Raw genomic sequence first — 13,423 nt, forward strand, 5'->3', positions numbered from 1 at the left:
TAGTATATACATATATGCTTTATCAATAAATTATCTTTCGCAGAATTTTTTATACTATAGATTGACTAATATATATAAATATTGATTTATTACAAATACCATAACTTTTACTGCTCTAAAGTTCCAGTATGTTGAAGCATAAAGATGTATAAACTAAATAACAGATAGAGTTCTTGTATTTAAGTGCGTACAGATTATTTAGTCCATTAAAAAAAATATTATATTTTGAAAATTTTTTCCAGTTTTAACATATTTTTTTCTGTATCATAATAATAATAATGCAGCAGTTTCGGGATCATTGTCCACGTATAAACAACATAATATTTTTAACGTTTGAATATTTAACTACATTATACTATAATTGTATAGAACATCACTACAGCCGTACTCTATGTTGTTGGTTTTTAGTTCAATAATATTATTACCGTCATCGTCAACATAATAAATTAATAGCATGTCTGATCAAAGGCGAGTTAATTTGTCACGGTAACCTACTAGAATTTTTTTTTTTTTGCGTCCTTTGGAGCAGTAAATAATATAAATTCAAGTGAAAATGCTTGTACGAATTCTCATTGGAGGTTTAATAAACTAAAATAAAATTCTATGAAAATAGAACTGACGTATCTATAGTAGTTATGTTTATTTGCGAGTGCAGAAAGGAAATACGTATAATGGGCGTTATTCTGCAGAATTCTAACCGACGAACTACGGAAAACAGAAAACCATATTATTATATTCTTAAAAATACACTTACACAAGTACAAAATACACGTGGGGATAAAAAAAAAACATTCTTACGTTAGGTTTGTTACGATTAGAAAGATTTATTAGGTATAAACAATACAATTATAAAAAATGTTCGCGACGAAAAACAACCGGAACTCGTATACCGATTTTACTGGAATTCCGTCGAGCAGTAAACCAAGTGGCCAAACAGTTATTTACCACTCCGCCGTATTATTATTATTATTATTATCATCATCGTCATTATTATCATAAACTCTTTTCAAAACGTCGAAAAGTTTTCCATATTTTAATAAAACGTGAAAGTATTATTATATTATACTGCTGTACACTTATGTTATACTATAAGTTTATACAACACACGTCCAACTAAAATTACGTTTATTATACGATAACGGAACAAGCAACAAGTCACGCGATAATAATTCATAACGTAACGTATTATGCATCGTACTATTTAAATACGTACACATTTAAGTCCGCAATTTTTATAATAAATGATTGCAATCATCGCAGTGATAACACAACACGAGATCCGATCGGGTCGAAAATAAGATCACTGCGACGATATCATTGCGCACACCAAATCAGAGGTCACTGGAAAATAAATACGACCACGGGAACTACGTAAAACCGCAATAGTTACATATATTATATGGTTATCGTTCGCACCAGGATCGACTGACGTCTGCATCTCGTGGCATTGATACTTTGGCCATAATATACTTTCCATGACTTATTCCGATGACTATAATATATGGTATAATTCGATTCCGAGAGAAACTGACCAGACTCGGTACGGTCACGTGACGGAATTGGAAACGATCGATGAGACGATTTCCGAGAAGGAATTGCCTATATACGACATATTGTTGTGTATATGTATATATTTATAAAACGACCGGAAACAATAGGTTCGTGACCAGATTTTCCCACGTGACCTGTGTATTTGGGAGACCGAATTGCCGCATCACAAGCACTCGACTGCGTTATGAACCACATCAAGATATATATATATATATACCGTACTTCGTATTAAAATTTATGATAATGTCATGTTACATAATTATATACCGAAAATTGTACAGTATATTGTGATGCACACGTTTTGTCGGAATTTCAGATCGATTATTAGTGTTTACATTAAAGACTCACGCTGCTCCAATGCGTTATTTATTTACCTTATTCATATATTTATATATAATACTGATGTCTGATATGCCATAACACACGCAGTGATTGTTTTCTAATTAGTTGATTGCATGTTTTGCAGTACGCGTACATTGACGCACTACGGCCGCGTAACGAGTAATAATAATAATAATTTAAAAAAAGGGTGTATGGCTCTGCTGTATAGTAGAGGTGGAGAGTAGGTCACTATAATCATGGATGTATTCAATTTGAACTATACGATTTGTCAGTCTAGAATATATTATATTATTATCTATACTTAAATTTTAATTTATTTTTCTTAAATTATAAATTTAATAGTAAATATAAATTTTAAAGTTTTTTTGGAAAGCTATATTTTTTTTATCAGTATTTCAAGAAAAAAAAAATCGAAAATTTCAATGGTCTATAAATAGTTTAAAAAAATTCTAAATATTTTGAAAATTTAATCATAAAAATATAACGCCAATTTAAACATTTTGTGAAAATTTCAAGTAGTTACAATGATTCGTTTTTGAGTTATGGCAAAATAATAAAATCGTTTTTGTCAAAAACTGTTTATGCGTAAAAATTCGTGTTTTTCCGTTACTTTTTCAGGGTATATCCTGGCGCTTTTGAAAACTACTACTATTTTTTTTTTTTACTTTTGACCCCCAAAGTACCAGTTAGATTCAATTTTCTTTTCGATGAGATGCTGAAGTAAAAAATCAAAGTATTATTACTACTCAAAAACGTGATGACGGACACAAAAATAAAAAAACAAATATCATTGTAAAATCAATACATTCATCACTTCGTTCAGAATCTAAAAAAAAAACCAATAGTTATTGAAATAATAAACAGCTGCAAAAAACAGAAAATAATATGTTTTTGTTATTGAATACCGACGCTTATAGGAAATAAAAATATGTTTAACGTTTCAAAACCAACGAGTTATTCTATCAATCTATTACTATTCGTATTATTTGTGCCATAATATTATTTCTATGTTTCTTTTTGGTTAGTCGATATAATAAAATGGCAATAAAGTAATTTCGATTTTTATGTCGTTTCAGATCTCTGACAAAGTTCTGTAACGTGGAACATCTGCAGTGCGCATAAATGTGAGCATAAATTACGGAAACTGGTCCAATCTTTAGAGACATGCGGCCGTATACCTACGCAGTCGCAGTGGGCTCGTGGAGCTCAAGGACCTTGTTGCTGGTCGTCGCAGTAATCGTCGTCAGCGGTTCTGGTAAGACCACGAGAATAAATAATTTAATAGCCGTTATTAATTATCCACATTCTGTATATTATAACAATAATTGTTCAAAACAAACACTGTTTGACCTGAGAGTACGTAATGATAAATAACACAACGCATTTAAATTATGCAGAGTAATTCTGTCATCAGCGAACGCAGTAATTAATTGGTTAACTTATATTTAAAAAAAAAAAAATAATAATACAAATAAGTAAATTAAATTTGTAAAGAGTTATAACGTACAACTTTGCATTACCTTAATTTTTATTATGCATGTAGTTATGTTGTATTATTATTATTTATTTTTCGTTCTAACGATCATAAATCATTTTAACTTTATATTTCAAAGAACAAAGTTAATATAGTTATTTATTGGTGTATAGACAATAATATTAAACAATAAATTTTAAATTTTAGACGGACGTAGTTGTACACCAAAAAAACATTTTTCGAAATTGAAATTGACTGCGTTAATGACACAAATGCTTAAACATTATAATTATTATTATACGAGACAATTGATTAAACTTTGATATTTACGCATCGGTAGTATGTTTAAGATATACGACCAATAACCGAAACAGAAATGAACAAAGATCACTGTCCAAGATTAATAAGTCTGACAAATTGACGTTTTTGGTTATTATATTCTTCTGAAAAGCGACGGCGATAATGGGATCCTAGTTAACCAACCATGACAGACACGGTGGAGATTTTGATTATTCCCGTATAATATTATAATAGTTATCTGAGTCCATGATATATTGTCTCTTGACTTATGTGGGACACTATAATATATAATCGATACCCGTGAAGAGTTCAGAGATACCTTTTCGGTTATATTTAACGATTTGGTCGAGACACTTGGGTAATCATAGTGAGAAAGGATACTTTTTTAATAGGATATTACAAGAGTAACATAATATATTTAAACGATAAAGTGAATACAATTCCATAAAAAAATTTAATTTAACGAATTATATTCGTCACTATACTTTGTCTAGGTTAGCATGGTCAAGTTGATAATGTAATATGAAGACTAAGGTGAACAACAATAAATTATTAAACAATATAATGAAATACTGACCTGAAAAATTTGATCTAAAGAATTGATAGTATCATAATAATGAGTTATTTTCCACTTTATACATCACAGCGTATATTATATCCAAATCGTAACGTTTATACACAAGGTGTTCAACCATAAAGGTTATGTGACACTTCAAAAATATGACTTTTTAAATTTGATTCAGGTTTTTCTAACTCCATAAAGAGCCTAATATAACACTTATCCTTTATTCATATATTCAACAAATAAAATCGTTTTGAATTGAATTCTTTTTGCTTTTAAATTTGAATTAGATACATTATTTTTTTTTGAAACAAATTTGAACTATAAAGTTTTTTCTATATGACAAATATATTGATTTAAAATAATTTCAAAATTCAAGAAATTATATGGAAATTTATAAAACCCTAGGTAGGCTGTTAAAACTTAAACTTACACTCGATTTATCAAATTTAAATATAGTTAATTTGTTAACAAAATAAAATTTAATTTTAATTGATTCAAATAAAAAAAATAAATGTTGGGCTAAGCCTCCTTGCTTAAGATTAAAATAAAAATTGTCTTGCTGCCCACGTGCAGAAAAAAGAGTAAATATTTTAATTATTCATTAATAATAAGTGCAACGTTAAATCCTCGATGCAGTAAGAAGATTTCGAATAAAATTTACATCATGTTTTTGAAACATTTCATGTTGCCTCGATCATTGAACCCACTTTATAATATTATGTTCAAATTATTGTCATTTTCATAAAATACATCCAATTTAATTATTTCGCTACTATTATTAAAATTATTTAATGTTTACTTTATTCCATTCAAACGTGTCCACGTTCGAGTTTACTCTGTTTGGGCGTGGCGATTAGAGAGTTTTAATTAAACCGGACCCAGGGGCATCAGCTACTTGGGGGTAATTCTCGGAAGAGTGGTCGATGCTGGTGGTCGGAGATGCGCGAGTGTGCATGCGTATGACGATACGAGGGTATGGGTGGTAAACACACTGAGAAAAACTTCGTTTCGATAAAATTAATAAAAACCTATGCGGCAACGGCATTTGGGTCAGATACAATAGACTAGCTCAATTACTGTGGCTGCAGAGAACTGAGTGTGAATGCGAACGTGTATTGTCGCCACCGCTGCGTCAGACACCGAGCCTGGAACGTGTCTGGACCTTTTGAACGTGATTCGAGTCCGACGACGACGACGAGGACGATGGGACTAAATTAATTTTTTTTTTTTTTTTTATTACATCCTAAAATAACACGGACTTGACGACTCTAGCAGTGGATCGTCTCCTACACCACACTGCACAAATGACGGACGGCTGTGTGAGAGTATATATCACGCACGGCGCGTGTGTGCGGCGTTCGTTGGATCGTAAACGAAATGTGGTGAACAGAAGTGCGTGTGGTTTCGTTTTTATAATATAAAACGAGTATATATCATATTAGACAATTCCACAGGAATGATAAAAAATAAAAATTATTTTCATCGTTTTTTTTTTTTTTTTTTTGGATAAAGAATGAAAAAATTAAACATTAATATTATTGTTTTAATCGTTTTCAACATAACTATTAAACGACTTATGAGTATTACACTGGACGGTACATAATTTATTACTCGTTATGCGTTACGATGTCGAGTAAAATGGTTTTACTCAATACATAATTTCCGAACGGACGTGACGAGACGTTATATTGTAAACGCTCTCGCGACGGGACTGCGTGAAATACGACCGTACGCCAGCCACCGTCGGAGGTCAACTGCGCCAATAAGTCACAAACGAAAAGTCTTAAAACTTGGTTAGGTCGGGTTAAAACAATTACTGTGCACGCGTGATGGCGGAGGAAGAATAACGTTTTTCGGTATTTGTGTTCATTTTATTTCGTCATCGACCGAAAGACTTTCGTTTTTCAACAACGCTAACATCGGGCCAACTTTGTCACGTACACACACACACACATTATATATATATATCAAGTCGTACGATTTAGTCTTTCATACATCGGACGTACGTATACGTATATACCCCGTGTACACGCGCGCGGTCGTTTTTTACGGCTTCGGACTTGTACACATACGTTTACCTAAGTACGGCGAGTAAAAACAAAAACGCCGCCATCACCGCTGTCCCTCGCTTAATCCTCCGGGGATTTTTTATCAATTCCCCAAATCTGATCGCCGCCGCCGATTTATAATATCGCTCTATTTCGTACGTGCAATTCCCGCCGATATAATATATTATACAGTTGGTGCAAAACTTTCCGCAGTCGGATTTACCGGGTCGTACTTACAAAAGAAAAAAAAAAATGTAACAACAACAACAGCAATATAACGATACGCTTTGAACTGGACGTACTCGCACATTTCCTGGACGGAAAACGGATAAGTCGTATACACGATTCTAAGGAGGCTTTTGCAAGTATAATAATAAACACAATATATCCAAACTTAAGAAGACGTTATACCCGCGTGTGTTGTATCCGTCTTACTAATGTAGACCATAGCGAATTTTCGTTCAGCAGAACACATTTTGCAATGTTAGATTTGATATTAGATTACATTTACTTATTATCAAATTTAAAGATAAGAATATTATCTGTGGCACACCATAGGCTTTTATTGATTTCTTAATTTTTAAGTGAATTATGGTTATGTAAAATACCAAAAACTTTAAAATGCTCGTAACCAATAGCTCATATCATTTTTCACTCGACGCCCATGTCGGAAATATATAAAACGACCGGTTTCGCACTGACATCTCTGCACGGAAACGTCGACAATATATGTTAAGCGGACGATTTCGTTCTGACTACTTATTATAACCGTACGAAGCACCGTCGTTGTAAAAAACTGGTATACACGCTGATACTGGTCCGGTACACGCATAAACGGTTTTAAAACCACTCAATTATCGATACTCCTCGGCCGTCATAATATATGTCGATATAATAATAATTAAATATTCTGTATATTTTTGTTACTATTATTCGTTTCTAGTTAGTTTTTAACGTGGACACGATTCTGTTTGCTATGTTATAGACGACCAACACGTCTCGTGTGTAAATTATTGTCTTCACAACGCCTCCTTTGATATATTATTATCAGTGCATTACGTATAATATCGTGATAACCGCGACAATCGACAACATCATCTCACGTTAAAAAATAAAAAAAAAAAACAGTGAAAATATTAAGAACGTCCATTCGAACGAGTGTGCAGAGCAATAATAATATATTATACTGCTATGACCGAAATGTCCGACTGACCGTGTGCGTATATTTCGTGCACAATAACAATATTATTATGGCTGGTGCGCAAAACCACAACGCAATACCGAACGAGAGATTAATATGCGTTTAAAAATCGAACCACTCCGTTTAAACGGATTTCCGGACGTAATATTATTATTGCAGCGTTATTGTTGTTCCCAACACACTCGGGGACGGCAATAATTTGGAATATTATTATTATTATTATTATTATTATATTAAAAGTTTATGTATGCTCTGTGAACTGAAACATCCGACTCGGTTCGGTGTACTTTTTATCGCAACAATAATGTGTACTATAATCTACCATCACACGTTTTCAATATTCACCGTACAACACTGAAATAACAGGCACCTAATAATAATCATTATATTGGTGTAATTTATTGTTATAACTTTGACGTCATCGTCGTCGGTTCCCCGGAGAAATGTACGTCGGTATAGGTATTGCCGTGCGCGCGATAACAACTTTTTACCGGCACACTTATTGTCTTATATTGTTTGTTTTACGACGATCGATACACTAAATACAAATAATTATATTATAATATAAATCATTGTGTTTTTCTACATTTTAATACTCTGCTCGATAATAATACCCAAAGGTTATTTTTTATCGCGTACAGTCTACACATTACTATATAGTTCATATATGATTGAAAAGTCGCGAGGACTTAGCATCTGAATAATTATTGTTATCAGAATCTTTTGGAAAATAATGATTCGTTAATAATATTTTAGCGTGGATATACCTGATAATAATATTATTGTGAAACTACAAATGGTTAGTGTGAAAATTATAAAGAAAAATAATGACAATAGGTGATTTAATTTTCTTATTCAAGATCAACGCGCGGTGTCGTGATCTTGTTATATTCTCGAGAAAGCGTTGTAAATTCGATTCAAATTCACTTGACTAGATTTGAAAAAGTTCGTTTTTGCTTACAAAACCAAAGCACAATATTTATCGTAGAAGAATTTTCGATAATTTAAAACGACGCGAAGGATGCATTATATCGATAGATTTGTGTGGAAAGTATAATATTCAAAAATAAGTTTTTTACTTGCTGCAAAAAGATGAAGTTCTTCTTCGTATCTACTATTATTCGGGAACAAATCCAGAAATTATTTAATAATATATTACGCTTTTTTTTTCTCGCAATGTTGAAATATAATATATTTGTTCCAAAACTCTGTTTCTAAGTGACCACCTGTACAACTTGTATTCATATAAATCGATTTTTAAAAGCTGCCTTCACCGGAGATGTACCATTTTTTTTTTAACGTGGCAAAATTGGCATGTTCATGAATTTCTTTACACCGGACACTCCCCCGTATTAATTTTCACCGTCTAACTCCACTAAACTGTATTGAATATGGTCTTGGAACCGGCCCAAAAACATCGAGGCAGTCTTATTTCGCTGTATATATGAATCTATTACATCGAATGGATGCGCGGGGGTGCATTGGACGTCAGGTACGCTGGTTTCCGGCCAAAACGGTTAAACCCTAAGACAATTTATTTAAATCCGATTAAATCAATTAACATATTCTTAAGACTAATTTACAACCATCGACGATATATTAGTCATATATATATGTATTCGAAACCGAAACGTTTCATTACCACCAGATATATTCTATTAAGTTTTAATATATACAGTTTCTGTTTTAATTGAATAATAATAATAATAATAATAAAAAAGAATAGTCGATAACAGTGCTGTATTTAACGGTCAAATGGATTTTTATATATCATATATATTTTTTAGTTTATCAAAATAAGATTTCATAGTATAATATAATGTTATATAGAAGCGTATTCTTCAAAATTAAAAAAAAAAAACAGTTGATCAAGTCGTAATCACTTTTCCAATACGGCATTATAGTATATTGATATATTTTATATTGTTTTTGTATATTACTTAGGTACCGAAAGAAAGCCAGAGACATAATATTATTCATTACCGTGATTAATAATTAAAAGTTAAATATTTTAATTATTAATATCAATGGAATTAACAAATAATTGTTATTCGTGATTAATTTTAATCATATTAGTATGTTTCAACACGTTTAAATTTAGCATGTATTTCCGTTTATTCTTATAAATGTTTCCTAATTATAACATATTATCATTTATTTTAATCCGTTAAAAATACTTATCACGTGTAACTGTATTAGTATAATAGTTAAGTGAATTAGTATAAAATTCTTGTAAAAAAACGTTTTTAAGAAACAAAAAGTAATCTTTCAATTCTTACTTAAAAATACTATCGATAAATTTATGATAACTAAATACCTAAACATAAAAAAATAAATTATTTTGAATAAATATTTTTTTATCGAATACAGTTGATTCGCCGTTGTCGTTTTAATATGCAAATACCAAAAATGGCCAATAATGTGTAGATAAATGGTCGCAAACATTTTATAAATTCTGTAATTTTATAATATTCTATAGAATTGAATATTATAATGTTTACGCCGTTGAAGGGTGGAACGCGATAAAAAAAAGACACTTTTAAATCGTTGCACTTAGACTTAATACTTGTTGATAAACATAATAAAATAATCTGTTTTAGCTCGGAAAAAATAATACTTATGCATAACCGGAATCGAATTTACATAAATACACAGATTTTTTTTTTATCGTAAACCTAACATTTCAATATTATCAAAACGTAGGTACCACACATTTCAATATAATTCGTATTTACAATTTGTATTACAAAATAACCTCTTGTTAGCTAGAATGGAGTATAAGTGAGTACGTCCTTATATTTTTAAAAACAAAGTATGTATCTATATTGACACGATATGAATTGTTTAGTTTTAGTTGAATAAAAACAAATACTTTGAATATTATAATTTGCTATTTCCAAACCAAGACTACTTAAGGTGAGTTTTGCGTCACAAATTCCTTAACGGCAATGTACTGTCTTTACACAAACGGAATTAACCGAAACGAAAAACAATCATAAAAAATAGCAGAAAATCTCGCATATTTCTACAGTATAATATATAATATCTACAAGAGTCTACAACACGCATAATTCTGGCATATACTTACATATAATTATTATAATTATTTACACAAATACAAATTTATGTGTGTGTGTGTGTGTGTGTGTGTGAATATGACTTTACAGAGAGTTTTATGGTTTATGAACAACAGGAGACAAAAAAAAAAAAAAACTTTTAAATAAACGATGAGCCCGGTTTGGGTTAGTAGCCTAGTCGACGGTGATTAAGGGACGTTCAACTTTTTAATCCAAATGCAAACTTTTTTCGTCGAATTTTACTTCATTTACTTGCACGTGTATTTCTGTAGAAAATAGCTCACACAGCCTCTCTTTATTACACTGTGTATATGATATATATATATATATATATATATTTGTAGGTTTATAGGTCTGGTTTTTATTTTATTTTTTATTGATTTACTTTAACGTGGTTTATAATGTGTTTCTTTTTTATTATTTTAAATCCATGGATTCATTAATACGTTGCGCAGGGTATTGGCTTATGAAGACATTAGAGAAAATAATGATTAAAAAGTTTTGGTCCGTCCGTTTCTTCCTAAAGAATGGTGGACGGGGTGTACTTTCAGAGCGTACCCGCGATTTTCCCACTCGATCTATGGCTACAAAAATACAATTTATAAATCATTCAACACGCATTTGAAGTCTCGAACCGCTATGTGCGGTGTACTGAATAAGTTTTTTCCTTTCTTTTCAATCAACATTGTTGAACTAATTAAAAACGTATCGAAAAGTTTTTATTTTCGAAACAAAATCAGTTTGAACGAGTTGGTTTTAACAAGTCAGTAAACAATAATGTTGTACCAACAAACATTTTTACTTATATACAATAAAAAGAGGGTGAACAGTCCTTGGATAGCGTTTTATTCTTACAAGACGAAAGCAATTTTTGCTAATATACCACAAAAATAATTAAAAATGTGGTTATTAAACAAATTGGACTATTATTACTAACAGTTCGCACAAAAAAATATTAATTACAAGATTATGATATCTATTTACATAATACATATTTTATTGGATCTTAAAGTTTTAGATTTTACATATTAATTGTATTCAATTGTGTGGATCGGGAGTATTTTCTTTCTGAAAAGCGCAAGCCAGCGTAATAATATTGTATCATAATGAGTTATATTGTCAGTTTTGGTAACTTGAATCTATTTCACATTAGTTTACTGATTTGTTGGCTGTATTATCTTACAAATACTATTTTATGAGATATCTAATGACTTAATAGGATGACACACTAACATATTGTGTTGTTAACTTTAATATATCATTAAATTCACCTATTATTAATTTTAAAAATAACAACATTATTTTCATATAATATATGCTTGAAAAGGAAATATCATAAAACAACCTAAGTATAAGCACTGGTATTTGTGTAATAATGTTCTTAGGTATCTATTTTTATGTTTTATAATAGGTCATTTTAAATTGAATATCAATGCTAACACAAAATTGATGTTAGTTGGAAGGAAATAGGAAATAAAAATGAAACAAATTCATATTTAAAAAAAAAAAAAACAAAATTTGATAAATCTAAGGAGTTATTAAACGATTATTATCGGTGTTATTATTTTTTTGTTGCAGTGATATAATCATAAAATTAATAAAAAAAAAAGTGTGTTTTTCTGTGTAAAATTACACGTATTATGTATACATTGTAGTAAGCTCATCTGACCGTGCCAGACAGTCGAATACCGCAAAAATACGACAAGTGTATTGCTCGCCACAAACCGACACGTCGGGACTACAACTCTCGTTTTACACTTATACACACTATTATATGTGTGTTTCCATTCGTATGCACTGCATAAATGGACCAAAACAGTAGAATTAACTGTCGGCGCGACAAGAATTTAAAAATAATAATAATAAAAAAAAAAAAAAAACGTGATTCGACTTAAACGTGCCGGCGAGTGCGTTAGGTTTTCGATGCATTTTGAGCGAACCACCATAGTATTGTGCACTGTAATAATATATACTATTATTATATAGCTCCGGACCGTTTATTACGCCATAAAGATGTTTGGAAATAAAATAACGAAATTTATGGCGGCACGCCGGAAAGAAAAAAATCGTCGTCGTCGTTATTAATAAAACAACAATAATAACGTTGACATTTAAACGTATATTATACTGCAGTAAATATCACTGCACCTATATAGAGGTACGTATTTAAGATCCAGTCGGAATATGATATTATGGATGTTCTTAGACACGACATTACGATTTGCATTATTGTCAATACGATATTCTATGCGCACCTATAACATCCGTATTAATATAATATTATACATACGACCTCACCGAAATCAAAAAGACCTTATTTTCACCGCGCAGATGTGCGCGTTCGCGATATAGAAAACCGAAATGTTTTTTAAGCGTAGCATTTCCACTGCAATTTTTAGCCCGTTTATATGATAATCATTTCTGCGCGCAGTTACTGTCGAACTGATATAATGTATAGACTCGAACGCACGTGGGCATTAATACTCTACGCGTATATGAAATATAATATAGTTATCGTGCATTATGTATAGGTATGGGAGGCGGAGGATTCACTCCACACAAACTGTCATATGAAACGATTAAGTTTGATGAGCCAGCGTAATAAATTACACGTATTTAACACGAAATGTGATTTATTAGTCAGTAATAAACGGCCTCCGATCGGAATGGTTTTTCAAACGCAATTATTCATGATCAGACATAATATTGGATCAGACATATTGGTTCGCGTCTGAAATGACAACCCCTGCGTGTCACGGTTCATCCACGGCGAACCGATGATATACTACAACGTGCGTGCGAAGTGTCTATCGTTAACACTAAACATTTTAATCGCTTATAATTTATAATATAATTTCCGTGTAA

At 31.1% G+C, this 13,423-nt stretch overlaps 1 protein-coding gene across 3 annotated transcripts in view; it reads left to right on the plus strand.

Annotated features, from left to right (window-relative positions):
- Nucleotides 1-13,423, plus strand: part of LOC113557345 (lachesin-like) — a 187,494-nt gene that overhangs the window by 68,017 nt on the left and 106,054 nt on the right. For all 3 annotated transcript variants that reach the window (XM_026962810.1, XM_026962809.1, XM_026962808.1), the window contains one exon: nucleotides 2,970-3,148. In XM_026962810.1, coding sequence (XP_026818611.1) covers nucleotides 3,058-3,148 — 91 coding nt within the window. In that variant the 5' untranslated portion in view covers nucleotides 2,970-3,057. The remainder of the gene's footprint in view (nucleotides 1-2,969; nucleotides 3,149-13,423) is intronic.

This window comes from Rhopalosiphum maidis, chromosome 1 (assembly GCF_003676215.2).
Source record: "Rhopalosiphum maidis isolate BTI-1 chromosome 1, ASM367621v3, whole genome shotgun sequence".
In the NCBI taxonomy this organism is placed as follows: domain Eukaryota; kingdom Metazoa; phylum Arthropoda; class Insecta; order Hemiptera; family Aphididae; genus Rhopalosiphum; species Rhopalosiphum maidis.